The 18,067-nt window shown below is 37.9% G+C and overlaps 1 protein-coding gene across 2 annotated transcripts in view; it reads left to right on the forward strand.

The window, feature by feature from the left end:
- The window catches only part of Arid2 (AT-rich interaction domain 2), a 133,600-nt gene that overhangs the window by 59,753 nt on the left and 55,780 nt on the right, over positions 1-18,067 (forward strand). For both annotated transcript variants that reach the window (XM_038341182.1, XM_038341183.1), the window contains exons 4-6: positions 7,705-7,838; positions 14,327-14,545; positions 16,572-16,639. In XM_038341182.1, the coding sequence (XP_038197110.1) occupies positions 7,705-7,838; positions 14,327-14,545; positions 16,572-16,639 (421 nt within the window). The remainder of the gene's footprint in view (positions 1-7,704; positions 7,839-14,326; positions 14,546-16,571; positions 16,640-18,067) is intronic.

An 18,067-nucleotide genomic window follows, 5' to 3' on the forward strand; every position in this document is an offset into this window, starting at 1 on the left:
CCTATACCTATAATCCCAGATCCGAGTGGGCAGAGACCAGAGGAACCTGTTGCTCACTGGCTAGCTAATCTTTTAGTGAGGCCCATGTTCACTAAGAGACCCTGTCTCTAAAAAATGAGGTAGATAGCAACAGAGGAAAACAACTGATACTGACCTGTGCCGCACACGCACACGCACACACACGCACGCACGCATGCGTGTGCGTGCGCACTCAAGAAATACATACATATGCACTTCGAATTCACATACAAACTGAAAATATGATGATTTGGATATTGAAATAAAACTGTGGGAGGAAGAGGTAGGGAGATATCTGAGTTCAAGGCTAGCCTGATCTACAGAGAATGTTCTAGCACAGCCAGGAATACGTAGAGAAACCTTGTCTTATAAAACAAAACCCAAACAACAAACAAAAAATAAAAAAAGGAAGGAAAGCTGTGTTTATGTTTCTACTATGTACTCTCATTTGTTAAGTATCTTTCATTTCCTAGAAGTAAACTCATAGTGTCTTAGTCAGGGTTTCTATTGTTGTGAAGAGACACCATGACCACAACAACTCTTGTCTTGGAGCGCATTTAATTGGGCCTGACCTACAATTTCAGAGGTTTAGTCTATTATCATCATTCTGGGAAGCATGAAGGCACACAGGCAGACTTAGTGCTGGAGAAGGGGCTGAGAGTTCTACATCTTGATCCACAGGTAGCAGGAAGAGTCTGCGTACTACTAGGCCTGGTTTGAGAGTCTGAGACCCCCAAAGCCTCTCTGACCCCAGTGACACACATTTCCTCCTACAAAGCCCTATCTATTCCAGCAAGGGCATACCTCCTAATAGTGCTACTACTTGTGAGCATATAGGGGCCATTTTCTTTCAAACCACAATACATAGATAGAAAAAGAAATTAAACCAAACTTTAAATGACATGACTTCGTTATTTGTGGCAAAAATGGTTTTCTTGTGCTTTGCATATTTTCCCTACCCACCCACTGTTGTTGGGCACTAGGCTGGCTTCATCACATCTGTTGTAACAAACTGATGTGCAGGTAGCTCTGTGTATGTCTGTGTGGACTCTCTTGCTGTAGATATGAAAGTCTTGGCAACTTCTGCTGTCTTGCTTTTTTCTAGGTGTGTGTGTGTGTGTGTGTGTGTGTGTGTGTGTGTGTGTAAGAGAGAGAGAGGGAGGGAAGGAGGGAGGGAGGGAGGGAGGGAGGGAGGGAGGGAGGGAGGGAGGGAGGGAGGGAGGAAGATGTGTCCATGCATGTACGTTTGGTAGTGTGCTCAATTGCTCTCTCTCATTAAAAATCCATATTTGGTGGTTTGGGTTTTGAGCCCCGAGTGGTATGCAGCTAAGGAAACTCTCTACCACTGAGCCATATCTCCAACCCTCTACCTTGTTTTGTTGAAACAGGGTCACTTAGTGCACTTGGAGCTCATTCATTTGTCTAGATCACTTGTTAACAAGCGCTAGGGGTTCTGTTTTTCCATGGTACTAGGAATCTAATCTCTGGTTCTCATGCTTCCATAGCAGGTACTTTACCAGCTGGAGCTGTCGCTCCTGTTGTAGTGTCTCACAGTTTTTCTTCAGTGTTTTGAAGGTTTATTGTATAAATCTTTTGCCTTCTTGCTAAGGTTTGCTCCAAAACTTATTTTAGTTTTATTTATTTAATTGTACTTACTTACTTACTTACACAATTGGAAGATTAATTCTGATTTATTTTTTCTCAGCAGATGTAACTATTTGGTATATAGGAAGGCTCCTCTTTGGTTCCCTTTTATTTCCTGCTTTTGTCTTTTTTTAAAAAAAAAATAATTTATTTAACTTTATTTCATATGCGTTGGTGTGAAGGTGTCAGATCTCCCGGGACTGGAGTCACAGACAGTTGTGAGCTGCCATGTGGATGCTGGAATTTGAACCCGGATCCTCTGGAAGAGGAGCCAGTGCTCTTAACCTCTGAGCCATCTCTCCAGCCCTGCTTTTGTCTTTTTGATCAAAGTCAAACTGTAATTACTATATTGTATACAGGTAAAAGTGACCCTTGTCTTGTTTCTGATTTTAATAGAAATGCCATAAAGTTCTCCTGTTAGTATGATACTGACTTTAGGATTCTAGTTTATTGCCATTAGGATATTGAAATATGCTCCTTCTTCCCTAGTTTCTGCCTGGCTTTTGTCAAGAAGGAATGATAAATTTTGTCAAAAGCCTTTCCTGAATCTTCTGAGATGATCTTGTCATTCTTATCTTTAAATCATTTTATTTGATCATTACATTTATTGATGTATGTATGTTGAAACATACCTGCATTTTCATAATGAGGCCAACTTGATCATGTGTTCTTGAGTTAAGATTTGCAAGCTTTTATTGAGAAATTTCACATCTATGTTCATCAGATTTTGTATGTTCACCAGAGTTTCATCTGTATGTGTCTTTATCTTGTTTTGGTATTTGGGGAAAACTAACTTCTGTTGACAGAGGTTTCTGTTCCACCTGGTCCCCTGTCTCCTTTGGCAACTACATGGCATCTCTCTAACTCTGCCTTCTTTTCTCCTCTATCTCTTTGGAATTCCCACCTTGATCAATTCTGCACTGCCATATAGGCCAAAGCAGCTTCTTTATTAACCAATGGTAATAAAACATATTCACAGCATACTAAGAGGAATCCCACATCAAACTTCAAAAAAGCTTGACAGCATTCTGGTTTTATCTTGATTTTTTAATGTTTTATAAATAGTTGGTGTTCTCACTGGGCAGTGGTGGTGCACGCCTTTAATCCCAGCACTTGGGAGGCAGAGGCAGGAGGATCTCTATGAGTTCGAGGCCAGCCTGTTCTACAAGAGCTAGTTCCAGGACAGGCTCCAAAGCCACAGAGAAACCCTGTCTCAAAAACAAACAAATTAAAAAACAAGACAAAAACCAGTTGGTGTTCTCTTTAAAGGTCTGGTAGACTTCAACAGTGAATACATCTGGACATGGCTTTTTAATGTTTATTTCTTACTGCTTCAGAATTATGGCTTGCTATAAGTCTGTTTAAAATGCTTATTGTTTCTTGGTTTAACTTTCATAGGGCATATGTGTCTAGAAATTGATCTGTTTCTTTTAAATTTTTTAAATATTTATTCATTCATTTATTTATTTATTTATTATGTATACAATATTCTGTCTGTGTGTATGCCTGCAGGCCAGAAGAGGGCACCAAACCCCATTACAGATGGTTGTGAGCCACCATGTGGTCGCTAGGAATTGAACTCAGGACCTTTGGTAGAGCAGGGAATGCTTTTAACCACTGAGCCATCTCTCCAACCCCCTCTTTTAAATTTTCTAGTTTTTTGTATTATGAATTTTTTAAGTATATGTGATACTGGATATATAATGTCTTTATGTCTCTAACATTAAATCAGTCTGTTTTGGGTAATTTAGCAAATGGTTTGTTTGTTAATCTTATTTATCTTTTCAATGACTTTATTAATTCTTTTAATTTTTTTCATTTGTATTTTATTAATTTCTACCCTGTTCTTATTTTGTTTTCCTTCAGTTTATTGGGTTTGAGTTTGGCTTGTTGCTTTTCCAAGGCCTTTAGGTACATCACTATTGGACCTCTCTTTTCATTTCAGTGTGAACAACTGTCGTTTGTAAGTCTGATTCCCTCAACTTCGTTGCTGGGTTGTAATATCGATACCATTGGCATTCAGAGTTGTGTTGAGTGGGTTTTTGTAATGTGGTGGTTATTACTTTAGCTTCACAGAGTTGTTACTCAGAGAGATGTATTCATTCCTGTCATTATTGTTAATTTTATAGTGGTTTTTGTTTTTCTGTTTCATGTTGGCTTTAGCATCATTTATTCTTTCCTATAGCCTCATAGATGTATTTATCTTTCTTTCCATGATAAAGGATTCCTTCAGTTGTCTTCTGTAGAACTGCCCTTAGAGACCCTACATTCTTTTTTTTTTAATCTGTCTTTATTGTGGAAACTTACTCTCTTTTACTTGTGAGATAAAGTTTTCTTGGGTATAATAGTCTGGGTTGTAATTACTGTCTTTTGGAGCTTGTAAAGCCTAATTCCAAGCCTTCCTGGTGTTTTTGTTATTGTTATTTTAGTTTTGCCTCCACGTTTGTGTGTGTGTGTGTGTGTTTAATTATGTATACAATGTTATGTCTGCCTGTGGGCCAGAAGATATGGTTGCTGGGAATACCAGAACCTCTGGAAGAGCTGCCAGTGCTCTTAACTCTGAGCCATCTCTCCAGTGCCACATTGATGATTTAATAAAGACTTTTGTATTTTGAGAGATCAGATCCCCAATAAGGCTGTTCACAAAAGTAATCCATAGTATCAAGTTTTTAAAAGATATATTAAGACTATTATAGTATTTCCTAGAAAATGTATTTGTTAGGGAAACAACTATTGAAATCTTGTGTGAATGGAGACAAGCTCCTTCCACAACAGGCAAATACTTTGGATATAGTTGTTAAAAACTGTTTATCTTTGCATTGGTAGATAATAAAGAGGAATCAAAATAAAAGCAAAAATTACAGGGTGTAAGAAGATTTTTCATCAGGACCGTATGCTCACTAATAATGGCACAGAGACTTCTTATTACTTGTGAAAAGTTGGCTGATAGCTTAGGCTTGTTTCTGACTAGCTCTTATAACTCAAACCCATTTCTATTAATTTACTTTCTGCCTTGTGGCTTTATTACCTTATCTCTGTAATGCCCATCCTGCTTGCTCTCATTTCCCTGGTGTCTTTCTTCCCCCCGGTGGTCTCTGTGCCTGGAAATTCTGCCTGGCTCTTCAGCTTTTTATTAAACCAATCAGAGTGACACATTATTACAATATACAAAAAGAGAAAATAAAACCAAAGGTAGGGTAATTATGAATCAACTCATACAGGCAAGACAAGAGGAGGAGTAACAGGGAGAAATGCTAATACTGCTGATGGGTATGTTTACTCCGTTTCAAACATTCCAGGAGAACCTATTTGTGCTGTTTTTGTTTTATCTGGGTTTGTTCCTTCTTAATAGCCCAAAGGTTAAACTTTCTAGACATAGAAGATTCCTATTGTCCACTCAATATGTATTTCCTGGTACACGCTAACATTTACCTGGTATCACAACACACAAGTGGAAGATGGCATGCTGGGTTATGTTCTGTCATAATAATCCACTGAAAATTCTAGTCTAAAGAAAATGAGCTGAGTAGAGGTGACAGAAAGGTACTGTAACCTGGCAGCCCGCCCATCTTCCTTGTAGACCCTTTCACAGTACTTTACCTCAGTTCACTTTTGGCTCGCAACAAGATTAATATCTAAAATTTAGTCCAAAATTGTTTTTAGCAGTCCAAACATTTCTTTTGTTACCCTACTAGTTAGTTTTATGTCTAAATTTATGCATATTCTTTCTGTGGTTACTTGGTTAACAACAAGAAGAATCAGCTTGATGTATGTGGGACTGTCTATTCTCAGTCATTCTCTCATTCCTTTAGACTGTAAACTACTCTTGGGACGTCTCCAGGATCATACTGAAGACGTCTACCTGTGCAGTAAAGATGTGCTGTGCTCATTGGTTATCAAAGTTCTGACCTATTTGAGCTTAAGTGGAGAACTTGGGATAAGTGAAAGGAGATAATTTAATTTCTTTATTTTTCAGGCAGTAAATTGGTATTGTTTTTGCAGATATTTTAATTTTTTTTTCATTGAGATGCAGAATATATCAAGGAAGACAAGTTCCTTGAAATAAAATGCCACTGCTTGCCAAGGGCTCACACTTTATTATGCATTGCTTCTACCTGTTTGTACAGTTTCAGAAGTGTGGCTGATTACATGGGAAGAAACTTTTCTTTTTCAAATGTTAACTGATAGCTTGTAACTTTTCAAAACGTTTGACTGTTGTAAGATGTCATTTGAGTATGACAGGGTGGGTTTCAATGCTAGAGCATCTTCCTAGCCCACCCTGGAAGTCCTACCCCCTAACTTTCAGAGAGACCTAGAAGGGGAAAATAAACTAGTGATAGTTTTCCATGTAGTTTTTAACATTTTTTTTAAGATTGATTTATTTTATGTTATGTGTGTATGTGTTACCTGTATAAATTTTAATGCATCATGTGTGTGCCTACACATGGCTGTGAACGATCACAAAGAAATAAAATAATTCATACATACATACATAATTATAGCTTGATTTGTTGACAGCAACTGTAAAACAGAATAGCCTATATGTGTCACTGGAGAACTGAATTGCTATCAATTGAGTAAATTGGTGCATTGCTGTTATATGTTGATAAATAAAAGTATCACAAATATTTTGAAATATGGAGTGAGCCTGTGGTAGACTTCAAGACCAGGGAATCATCTTTTTATTTATATTTACAGTGACTATATAGCTTTTAAAAAATAAGGGGAAAAAAAGCTTCACTTTGAATCAAGAATATAGGCCAGATCCAAGTACCTAAAATACTTTTCCAGTTACATCATTTCCCCCTGAAATGTTGGTAAAGGAACAAAAAAACTCTGATGACTCAACCCCAGATACAAAAATTAATTTGTAAAGTAATCAAAATCAGTCTTGTGTAGTTATTAAAAGGAACCCATTATATCATTGCAGAAAATAGAACTCAATAGAGTTATCTCTATATAGGACAACAAGTGTTGAATTTCTTTCATTTGGCCATTAGAAATATTACAAGCTTTCTTGGTATGAGTATAGCTACTGCTACTACAATAAAAACCCATTATTTACCATATGAATCTACCTTTATTATTGCTTCTCAGTGGTGACCTAACAGCCTTTTACAGTATAGTTAGCATATTTCACCATTTAATGCTCAGCACAGCCTCTTCAGTTAGCTTCCAGTATTATTATCTGAAGCTTCAGACCTGGTCACTGAAACTTAATCAGCTGAATTACCTTTTTCGTCAGAAGTGGTGTACCTGAGGCGTAACATGTCAGTGTCTGCTAACTCCTAGAGCTTGTCTTCCAGTTACTCTGACATTAACCTTCCTGTCTCTGAGGCTCCCGGGAGTGGGGTGAAGAAAGGGATTGTTTGGCTTACATTTCCTCATCACTGTGCATCAGTGAAAGGAGCTCAGAAACTCAGTCAGGGCAGGGACCTGGGGGAGGAGCTGATGCAGAGGCCATGAAGGGTGCTGTTTAATGGTATGTTCCTCATGACTGCTCAGCCTGCTTTCTTGTAGAAGCCAGGGCCACCTGCCCAGGAGTGGTTCCATCCACAATTGGCTGAATCCTCGCCGGTCAGTCAGAACTACAGCCTGATCTTATGGCGTCATTTGAGTTTCCTCATCTCGGATGACTTGAGCTTGTGGCAAGTTGACATATAACTAGCCGCACATTAGTTCGCTGGCCAACCTCTTTCACCGTCTTTGCTCATAGTGGCCATGCTCATAGTTGCCTTAAAATCTGAGAGCAGCTGTTGGAGTTAATATAACTTGATTAAAAACGGTGCATAAAGGGTACTGCTATTTGCCGACACATAGTTGTATTTTGCTAAAATAACTTTATGGAATTGTAAGATCTTTTCTGTAAAGAGAAACACTATTTTAACTTGCGTTGAGCTCCTGATGAGCTGAGGTCACCGTTATGATTGTGAATGGTACTTAGATTCTTAAGTATCCAAAAAAGACATATGTGGTAGAAGTTTAAAAATAACACATACACATATTTAAACATTTTTTTGCTCTGCTGTTTTTCTCTTTCAGTTATCTAGAAAAGTACGAGAAAGTTCATCATTTTGGGGAAGATGATGATGAGGTACCACCAGGCAATCCAAAGCCACAGCTTCCTATTGGTGCAATCCCATCTTCCTACAATTACCAGCAACACAGTGTGTCAGGTAAATATCACTTAAAATTAGCTGGGCATTCAGAGGTTTGAATTGGGAAATAGACATCATCCAATGATGTCCCCATACTTTGCACATGCGCACGCTTAACACATTAGAGAGATGGAAGTTACAGTTTGGCTTTACTTTGAGCTCCTTTGCTTCACAGATTTTATAAAGTTTCAGAGTATCTTCAAGTAAAATTTCTTATTGAATGTAAACAGTTTTCCTTATTAGCTAATCATTAGTTTATCCTGAATAGCCACTAAAATGAGAAGGGAAAGGTTCATTTAAAATTAAAGGAACTTTAGGTGCTGGTAACACATGCCTTTAATCCCAGAATTCTCTGGAAGCAGAGTCAGGTAGATCTCTGACTTCAAGTACAACCAGAAAACACAGAGAAACCCAGTCTCAGAAAACAAAAAACAAACAACAACAAAAAAGCAATCTGAGAAGCTAGCTGTAAGCTGAGTTAAGATAAACCTGGGCTCAGAGGGACGGAGGAAGTATCAGGTGTGAGGGAAGCCAGGAACCTTTCCATGAAGTCCTGCTACAATTCCTACAGCTAATGTTGAGTATGCTAGAATGTCAGGAATGTTCTGAATTATTCTATAATTTCCTAATGCGATACCAAAGAATTTTTTCATTCAAGTGGCATCATTATAAATAAATTCCTTAGCTACAAAGAGTTGAACTGGATTAGGAAACAGTTATCTTGAAAGTCTGATAAAGGGATTGGAATAGAACTGATTGAGGTTCTAGTTTTCTGTTCTGTGAAGATGTGCTGGGGACACATGGATCAATGTCTTTAGCATTTGGCCTACACAAAGTAAGAGATACTTATTAAGATAGTGGTCTTTACAAAAAATGCAGTTTTATGCACTTACTGTGTCAGTCGTTGGTACCAGTGCCAATCTCTAATGGGTAGCCCTTTGATTTAATTTGGCTCATTTTGCAGTTACAGTTCTTACATTTTATTTTTACTTCTATTTCCAAAGTTTCTTTCATGTCAGATTTACATCAGTTTCATCCCCAATGAGTAATAGCTGGAGAAATAGAGTCCCTTCTTAATATCTCAGATTTCCCTTGGAAGAGGCTTCATCATGAACCTGTCTTAAAAAACTGAGGTGAGGGAGGAGCAGTGAATGTTATGCTTCCTGGCCTGATGAACTGCAAGCTGTAAGCTGAAGTAAACCCTTTCCTCCCCAGATCACTCTTGGTCAGTGTTTGATCATAGTAGTAGGAAGCCAACTAAGACCACATCTTTTTTTGCTTTTTTTGGTGTCTTGTGTTGTGTGTGTGTGTGTGTGTTTGCTTTTTTTTTTTTTTTTTGGAGACAGGCTGAAGCTGTGCTTGACGTGAAATTGTGATCCTCTTCCCTCAGTCTCTCTAGTGTTAGGTTCCAGCAGTGTGTACCATACCCTGCTCTCTACTTGGTTATATTATATTCCTTATATCTGTCTGATTAACATGGATTAGCTTTGTTTTACTAAAACACTTCAGCTTTAAGGAGTGAAGTATTCTTTGGCATCTTTGGAAGCCTGTGCTGAAACTGTAGTGGAGCTAGATGTGCTCAGAAGCCTGCAGCAGATGTAGCTAAGCTACATATTGTAGAAATGGAAGGCTCAGCTTGGCGGCTGTGGCACATGCCTTTAGTCCCAGCACTCAGGAGGAAGAGGCAGGTGATAGATCTCTGTGAGTTTGAGGCCAACCTGGTCTACACAGCCAGTTCAAGGACAGGCTCCAAACCTACATATAAACCCTGTCTCAGAACACACCCCCCAAAAAAAGGAAGAAAGAAAAGAAAAAGAAATGGAAGGCTCATCAACTAATATAATGTTTCTTGTATCTTGTCTTTCTCTGTCCCGCCTATCAGCTCCCAAATAACCACACTGAGACTTATGAAAGCTCTGCTTTAGCTTAGGCTTGTTTCTGACTAGCTTTTATAACTTAAATTAACCCTTTTGTTTGTTTGTTGTTGTTTTTCTATGTTCTTCCACACACTCCTTACCTCTTTTTCATTATGCCCATCTGGTTATTCCAAGTCAGCTGGCAACCCCACCTTTCTTTTTTCTATGCTCTTTGTTCAGAAATCCCACTTATACCTCTTGACTGGCTGGTGGCCATTTAGCTTTTTATTAAACCAGTCACAATGACACATCTTCACACAGTGCAAAGGAATATTTCACAAAAGCATCTGCTTTGTTGTAATGGGAATCTGGACAGCTGTATGTTAGATGTAACATTCTTGACAAAATCTACACAAGGAAGGAACTGAAAAGAGATGTTTCAGAGTAATGTTTAGGAATTTTGCAGGTCTTTCTATTTTTATCAAAAGAGATATTGCAACTTCATGATAGTATTATACAAATGTTTATGATTGTCATCAGTATAAAAGCCCTACACTGATGAGTCTAAGTTGTCAATAGAAAAGCTGAGTAAACTCCATTATGTATTTGTTTTGTGCGTGTGTGTGCGTGTGTGTGTGTGTGTAAAATACGTTCCAAAATGGAATTAACTAGTGATTAATTAAGACCTCCAAAATTTTTATTTAGGGCTGAGGCCTAAATCAAGTACTCAAGGACAGAGTATTTGCTCAGCACAGAAGGCCTGGATCCCTTTTCCAGTATCCATAAATAATCCCAGATGTGGTAGCAAACACCAGACTCCAGCAGGTGAAGTCAGGATGATTTTGAGTTAGAAGCCTGTCTATGCTACATAACAAGGCCTTACCTTAAAAATAAAATCAGGGAGTAGGAAGATGACTTAGTGGTTAAAGTGCTTGACATATAACCATGAAGGCCAGAGTTTGGATCTCCATACAAATGCATGGCAGTCCCCCTGTAATTCTAGCCTCAGAAGATGAAGTTGGGCTCTCTAGCTGTGTAGACAAACCCTGGGTTTGATTGAAAGACTTTGTGGATGACTAAGGTAGAACAATGGAGGGTGATTCTTAACCTCAGCCTTAGGCCTTCACCTGCCACATGCATACCCATACATGTAATTGTCATGCAGTAAGGGAAGGGGTGTCTAAATTTCAGGAGGGTATTGTCTCTTTAAATTGTAAAAAATGTTGAGAAGTTTTTGTTTTGAACATTTGAATTATTTAACACTGATATCAATATTTTTGCTTGAATTATGCATAGATTTTTTTTTAACGTTTTATGTGGGTGAAGGTTGCTAAGGAGCAAACCAGGCAGGGCTTTGTGTTAGACAAGTGTTCAATGACTGCACACCCAGCTCCTTTCTAACTTTAATAAGTGTGAAAATGTTCAGAAGACAACTCATTAAAATTAATAGAACTCTACTGTTTCAGATCTAGTCAGTATTACATTGATTGTTGGTTAAATGTTCTATAATCTAACAGACATTTGGACTGCAATTACAGTCACTGCCAACATTAATAGAATATCCCACAAAATCCCTGCAAGAGTCATAAACAGCCTGCTAGGTGGAGTCCTCTCTTTTCTAAATTGAAAGGAAAGAATTGGTTGCCTCAAATATAATTTGTTAACAGTAATGCACTTCAGTAAAGTTTAAATCATGATTCTTAAAAATAAATTGCCAATCTCATTTGAAATAGCATAGCTCGCTTGGCAAGGAAAAGGATGACCTTAAGGTCTGTGAAGTGTTGTTGTATTAATGAGACTACATTTTAGTAGTTGTTCAGGTTGGCTTGAAACGCGTGGACTGAAATAGTCCTTCTGTCCCCAGGTGTGCACCACTTATTTTGTCTCGTGTCTGTCTTTGAGAGGGGGTTGCCGTGGCAGATGTGGGGTTAGATGATATTGGAGATAGTTCTATCATGTGCAATCCAGTAACCAAAACTCAAGTCATCAGGCGTAGCAATAATAACCTTTATCTGCTGAGGCATCTTGCTTAGTCCCCATCTGGATCTAATGTCCTGTATTTTATTGTACATTCTCTTTAGGAATCTTTACCAAACCTAATATGATTAAAAAGATAGTTCGTATTTATTTGTTCCATGGTTACAAAGTTACTGGTAAGAATGTAAAGAGTCTTATTTTTCAGGAACAAAGGAATTCCGAATTATATTAACTCGAAGAAGTGGGGCAGGTGTTTTGAGTGTGAGTTCCAGGTTTATTTACTCTCAGGAGGTTTGGGTGACAGCACCTGTAAAATTAACTTTCCTTCTCATCAGTTGCATTATGCAAACATCTAAATCTGCTCCTGTATCCCTAGATCTTTGTCCACTTTTTAAGATGTTTGAGCAATTTCATTTGTCAAAGTTATAAAAAATAAGCTTGTGTGTGGGTGTAGACCAGAGGTTGGCACTGAGTGATTCCCTCAGTCACTCTTCACCTTGATTTTTGAGACAAGATTTCTAACTGAACCTTAGTCATACATAGTGAGCAAGACTAGCTGGCCAGCAAACTCCGTGGACCTTCTTGTCTCTGCCTTCATGGTGCTACGATTACAGTCATATGACACTATGGCTGTTTTATTTTGATGCTGGGGATTTGAAATTAGGTCCTCCTGTTTGTACCACAAACACTGACCAGCTGAGCCTTGCCCTGGGAGCTCTACTTTGTATTATTGTTCAGTGTTAAAAATGTCAAAGAATCAGTGTCTTAGTCATTTGTCAACTCTGTTATGCACCTCACCAATATTAATGATGTTCCTAGAATATTTTAGAATTGAAGAGTTACCTGTTCAGATGCTGATGTTGAGCCACATATGGTACTAAAAGTGTAATTCTAACATTGGAGAGCATGAAGCAGGAGCAATGTGAATTCAGAGCCAATTGGACAGCACATTAAGACCACATCTCATACCCACCCCTCAGAAATTATTTTTCTGCTAAATATGTAACAAATTTTTACTTATATTTTATAGAAAGGTTTTAGAGTTTGTTGTTATTATTATTTTACACTTTTAAGAATCCAAGTCGTTCTGAAGTATTCTGAAAAGTTTGATCTGGAGATTTTCCAACTCTTATTTTCTTAAACTAGTGTCAGCTCTATTTGAAAAGTTGTCTTAGGGTATTTGTCTCAGGTAATGGCTGCCAAGGCCCACACAGACTGTGATTGTGTGCTTTCTGTTTGCCCTGTATGCCTGTCTTCTAATCCTCAATGTTTTGTTAAATGGATGTTTTAAAATCAGTTCTTGCACAAAAGATCGTCTTGTATTTCTTTAGGAAATTATTTCTTTAAGTTATAAAAACATGAAACATAAAAGTAAAACTTTATAAATCAAATTTAATCACAATTAAAACTTCTCTTTGAAACAACAAGAACACAGCCAGCTAGGCAGTGGTGGTGCACACCTTTATTCTCAGCACTTAGAAAGCAGAGACAGGAGATATCTGTGAGTTCAAGGCCAGCCTGATCTACAAAGTGAGTTCCAGGACCACCAGGGAAGCACAAAAAGAACACAAGCCATTCACTGACTGGGAAATTTTGGGGAAAATATTGAATAAATGGTTATTATTGAAGATATTTAATACTGATGATAAGTGCTGGTAAGGATGTGAGCAAAAGGAATTTTAGTGTACTGCAGATGGGAGTGTAAAATGCTGCAGCCACTGTGGCTTTGTAGATTTTAGAAAGTTAAGCACTCGATTTGCGTGTGACCCAACACTTTCACTTCTAGACTTCTGGACAACAAAAATGGGTATATACCCCAAGTCCTCCATGTGGTATCTATAATAGCATGTTTGGAGGTTGGAATCCCAAACTAGAAACAGTGAAATCCCCCCCCCCCCCCCCCGCGCCCAAAGTCCTTCATGGGGATGTCTAGGCAACAAAAATGAGTGGGTCCCCAAAGTCCTTCACGGGGAGTTTATGACAGCCATGTTTGTAAGTGGATATCCCAAACTAGAAACAGTAGACATTTCCCCACAGTCCTTCTTGGGAATATAACAACCATGCTTGTAGGTGGGTATTTCAAACTAGAATAGAAATAGAAAGTCCCTTGATTTGGGCTATGATGAACTATGTCTAGATTATCAATCCACATATCAATATTAATTCCAAAATTATTTTGTTAAGTGAAAGAAACACAAAAACCTATTTGTTATGTAATTCCACCTATCTGATATTTCAAAATAAAGCAGAACCAAGGGACAAGAAATAAGATCATTGGCTTCATAGTGATGGGGTAAGATAGGAGCAAAAGAACAGAATTGTTGTGTTTATGGTTGTTAGAAAACTGTGTATTTTTTAAAAATTTTAGGATTCTAATGCTAAAAACTATTGCTTTTACTGTTGTCTCAGTAAATCCAATGAAATAACCATTTGCTATTTCATCAGTGATGTCCAAGAAGGTAAGTGTATTTTTGCATTTTAATATATAAAAATGTAATTTTAAACAATTAGCCTAAAAAGTCAAGGAAATTGAGCAGTTTTAGTAAGCTTATAGTCTATTCTGAAGAAAGAGCTGGGTCTGCCATGTGTTCAGAAGAGAATAGAATAGAAGAGCCACAAGTACCCCGTCCATGGTTAACTTACAGGGTTTTTTTTTTTTTCCTTTTTTATTAGATTATCTACGTCAAAGTTATGGGTTATCTATGGATTTTAACTCGCCAAATGATTATAATAAACTGGTGCTTTCACTGTTATCTGGACTCCCAAATGAGGTGGACTTTGCTATTAACGTGTGTACTCTGCTATCAAATGAGAGCAAGCACGCCATGCAGCTTGAGAAGGACCCCAAAATCATCACCTTATTGCTCGCTAACGCTGGGGTGTTTGATGACAGTAAGTTCCAGCAAATGTCTGGCGCAGCACTAGATAAGCATTAAAGCTTTCTCAGTTTCCAAAAACCACCAGTAAAACATGTTTGCTCTGTGTGTGTGTGTGTGTGTGTGTGTGTGTGTGTGTAGCACACAGTTTGGGAGAGAATTCACGTAGTGTTTTAGAAATTTGTGGGTTTTTTACCGTTATGTAGCAAATTATTTGGAAATGAATTCATTTTAGGGTATTTTGCTTTGTATCAATTTGCAAACTTTACAAACTATTGAATTTGGGATTATCTAGCTAAGACTGTTGGGAATTTGCGATAGACTTATTTTATATGAAGAAAACTAAAAATAGTGTAAACATGAATAAAAGTTAGCTTCTTCCGCTGCCTGAACTATTTTCAATTATATGAGGAAGAGGAAGGAACAAAGATTGTTAATTTTTTTGTAACTTTAAATATCTGAATTTGGTAGATTTTCATCCCATTTTCATGTGGGGTTTTTTTTGTGATATTTTCTTTTGTTCTTTCAAATACAATTCAGCACTTAAAATAAAATGGAATTTGAAGTTGTTTATCCCTTTTTTGAAACTGTAAAACAAAAACTTTGTAAAGAACATTTGTTTCACATCAGAATATTAGTGAAGACTTAAAATCTGGCCATTGAATGGAATATATGTAAATAGTGACTTAATGCATAGGATAGAAGTAACTTGGCTAGTTTTGATGAATGAAGACATGGCATCCTCATGTCTGTCATATCTTCTCACATTCTGTAAGCACATTGTACTTGTAGTTCTGTGATCTAGAATGTTAATTTTAACAAACACTATCGTCTCATCAGCTAAGACAGTGAGTGCTTTTAACAGGGTGTGGTGTCACTCCTGAGGAGGCAGACAGGTGGCCCTCTCAGCTTAAGTCCAGCCACGACTGCAGAGTGAGACCTTGTCCCCAAAAGTTGTTTGAGATAAAAAAAAGAAACAAGCACTAACAAGCACAGAGGCCTCAGGACTTGGGAAATGGCTCAGTGAGCAAGGTACTTACCAAACCTGGGGCCTGAGCTGGTGTTCCGGGCCCTCCATAAAGCTGGTGTGTGGCAGTACACATCTGTAACGGTCCTCCTGTGGCAGGGACAGAAGACTCCGAGTCTCAGTGTCATACACGACTGCGAGACCCTGTTCAAAGAAGGTGGGAGATGAGAATGACACAGGGTGGAACACACGCACACACACACACACACACAGCACAGCAGTATTTATTCATTTATCTATTTATTTATTGAACACAATTATAGAGAATGTTCCTTACAGGGATTTTTTTTTACTAGAATTGTTTACAACAAATGTCTTGCTTTTTGTTTTTTAAAGTATGACTCATACAGTCATTTCTGAAATCGGTAAAGGGGTTTTCAATGCTGGCTGCCTGGACTCCATAGCAGCAGCAGCAGTTTAGCTCTTTACTGTGTTTTCTTCCCTACAAAAGGAAGCTTGTAGTGGAACACTGTTTTCCTTTACTGTGTATATAGCTTTTTTAAAATTTTGGGCTAGTTTTTAAAGGTTTATGTTTAATTGCGTGTGTGTGGGTGGGTGGGTGGGTGTGTGGTATACACGCATACAAGAGCAGTGTCCACAAAGACCAGAAGAAGAAAGTCAAGTTCCCTGGCCTGGAGTGAATACATGTGAACCTTCCTACAAGGGTCTCTGGAAAAGCAATGCATAGTCTTGAAATCCAAGCTGCCTCTTTAGCCACAAAAAAAAAATGCATTTGTTTTGTGTTGCTAGGGATCAAACTCAGGGCCTCATCTGTGCTCTACCAGTAAAACATCTCCAGATTAGAGTTGTGCATTTGTAGTGTAGAGACTTAAGCTGTTTGAAGCTCTATTTAAAAGATTGTCGTTTACTACAGTAGATTAATATTTAATTATGTGATTTATTAGGAAATGTTTTTAGCAAACATGATATATTGAAATGTAGTTTTATTATTTTTCAAAGATACATGATATTAAGAACTGAGAGTTAATTGATTGCATTTGTACTGTTCTTTTAGCTTTAGGATCGTTCTCTACCGTCTTTGGAGAAGAATGGAGAGAGAAGACTGATAGAGACTTTGTTAAGGTAATCTAAAAACTGAAATGCTGATGCATGGGGTGCATGCAGCCAAGCCACCCTGAAGTCAGTGGTTGCCGGCTTTGTGTGTATGTTCCATACTACCACTTTGCCAGCATTGTTTATACACCTGCTTAGAGGTTGTGACTGAATGGAAACTCTTTTAAGGGCTCTAGTGAACAGAAATGAAATTTCTTCATTCTTTACTTGATTTCTGAAGTGATAAATATGTAATAATAGAAAATATTTAAAGTTTTAAGCTGCTAGGATTTGGAGTTTCAGAAAATTTTGTTTTGTATATGTATTGGGTGATACACCTGCACGTACAATTGCTAGATTACAAAGGCTGTATACTCTATTGTTAGATACTGCCAGACAGGCTGTCAGAATAGTGCTAGTGTCAGAATTTTCAACATCAGTAGATCAGGGTTTCAGTTGTTCATTGTTGTCAGGGTTTCATATTGTTGGTCTATGATAATTTTCCTTTCCATATATATGAATATATGGGTTCACTGTCTAGGTTTTAATTTCCATTTCCCCCCAGTGATTAATGAAAATTGAAATACCTTTGACTATTTTGATAGCTTGTTTGAGGTAGTGAGTGCCCTTCTTTGGCCATTTTAAAATTGATATTATTAACATTACTGATTTTTAGAGGTCTGTATGTTTCCCAGTAAAGTTCTTTTTAAAATATATGTCTTAAAAGTATCCTTTTTGTTGTTTTCCTTTCTTCAAAGGAGTTCCTTGGTGGAAAGGTTTGTCTGACTGGTTGGTTGATGGGTGTGTCAGTCAGTTGCGACAAAGTCTACTCTAGCCCAGACTTCCTAGAACTCACTACTGTATAGAGCAGGCTGACTTCACACGTGCAGCTGTCCTCTCAGCCTCCCCAGGATTAGTTGTGGGAGAGCTGTATGTGGTGACTTAATCTTAGTGCAGTGCAGCTCAGTCAATTCTTGCTTTAAGTTAACTTTTGTGTGTGTATCCTTTTTTTTTTTTTTACGAAATTCTGCCTACTTTGAAGTCACAAATATATTTTTTTCTGTATGACCTTTCACATTTACATATACAGTTTATATAGCATTTGTGTGGAAGTTAAGAATCTGTTCATTTTCGTGTATTTGCTGTATTATCATTTCATTGCAATTTCACATTTTGCATGGATTTGATGATTACATATGTATGGGTCAGTTTCTGCACTCTGTCCTATTTGTTGGTCTATTTATAGCTTTGGTGTGTCACTGAATTTCTCAGCTAGATAGATGGTTGTGCAGGTAAAAGCAGTTGTTGCTGCTGGTAGAGGGTCTGGGTTTAATTCCCAGCACCCACATGGTGCCCGACAACCATCCATAACTTCAGTTCCAGGGGATCTGGAGCCCTCTTGACTTCTTCAGGCACTTGCTCTGCACACGGTGCCTATACAAACAACCAGGCAAAACA

Source organism: Arvicola amphibius, chromosome 9 (assembly GCF_903992535.2).
Source record: "Arvicola amphibius chromosome 9, mArvAmp1.2, whole genome shotgun sequence".
Lineage (NCBI taxonomy): Eukaryota > Metazoa > Chordata > Mammalia > Rodentia > Cricetidae > Arvicola > Arvicola amphibius.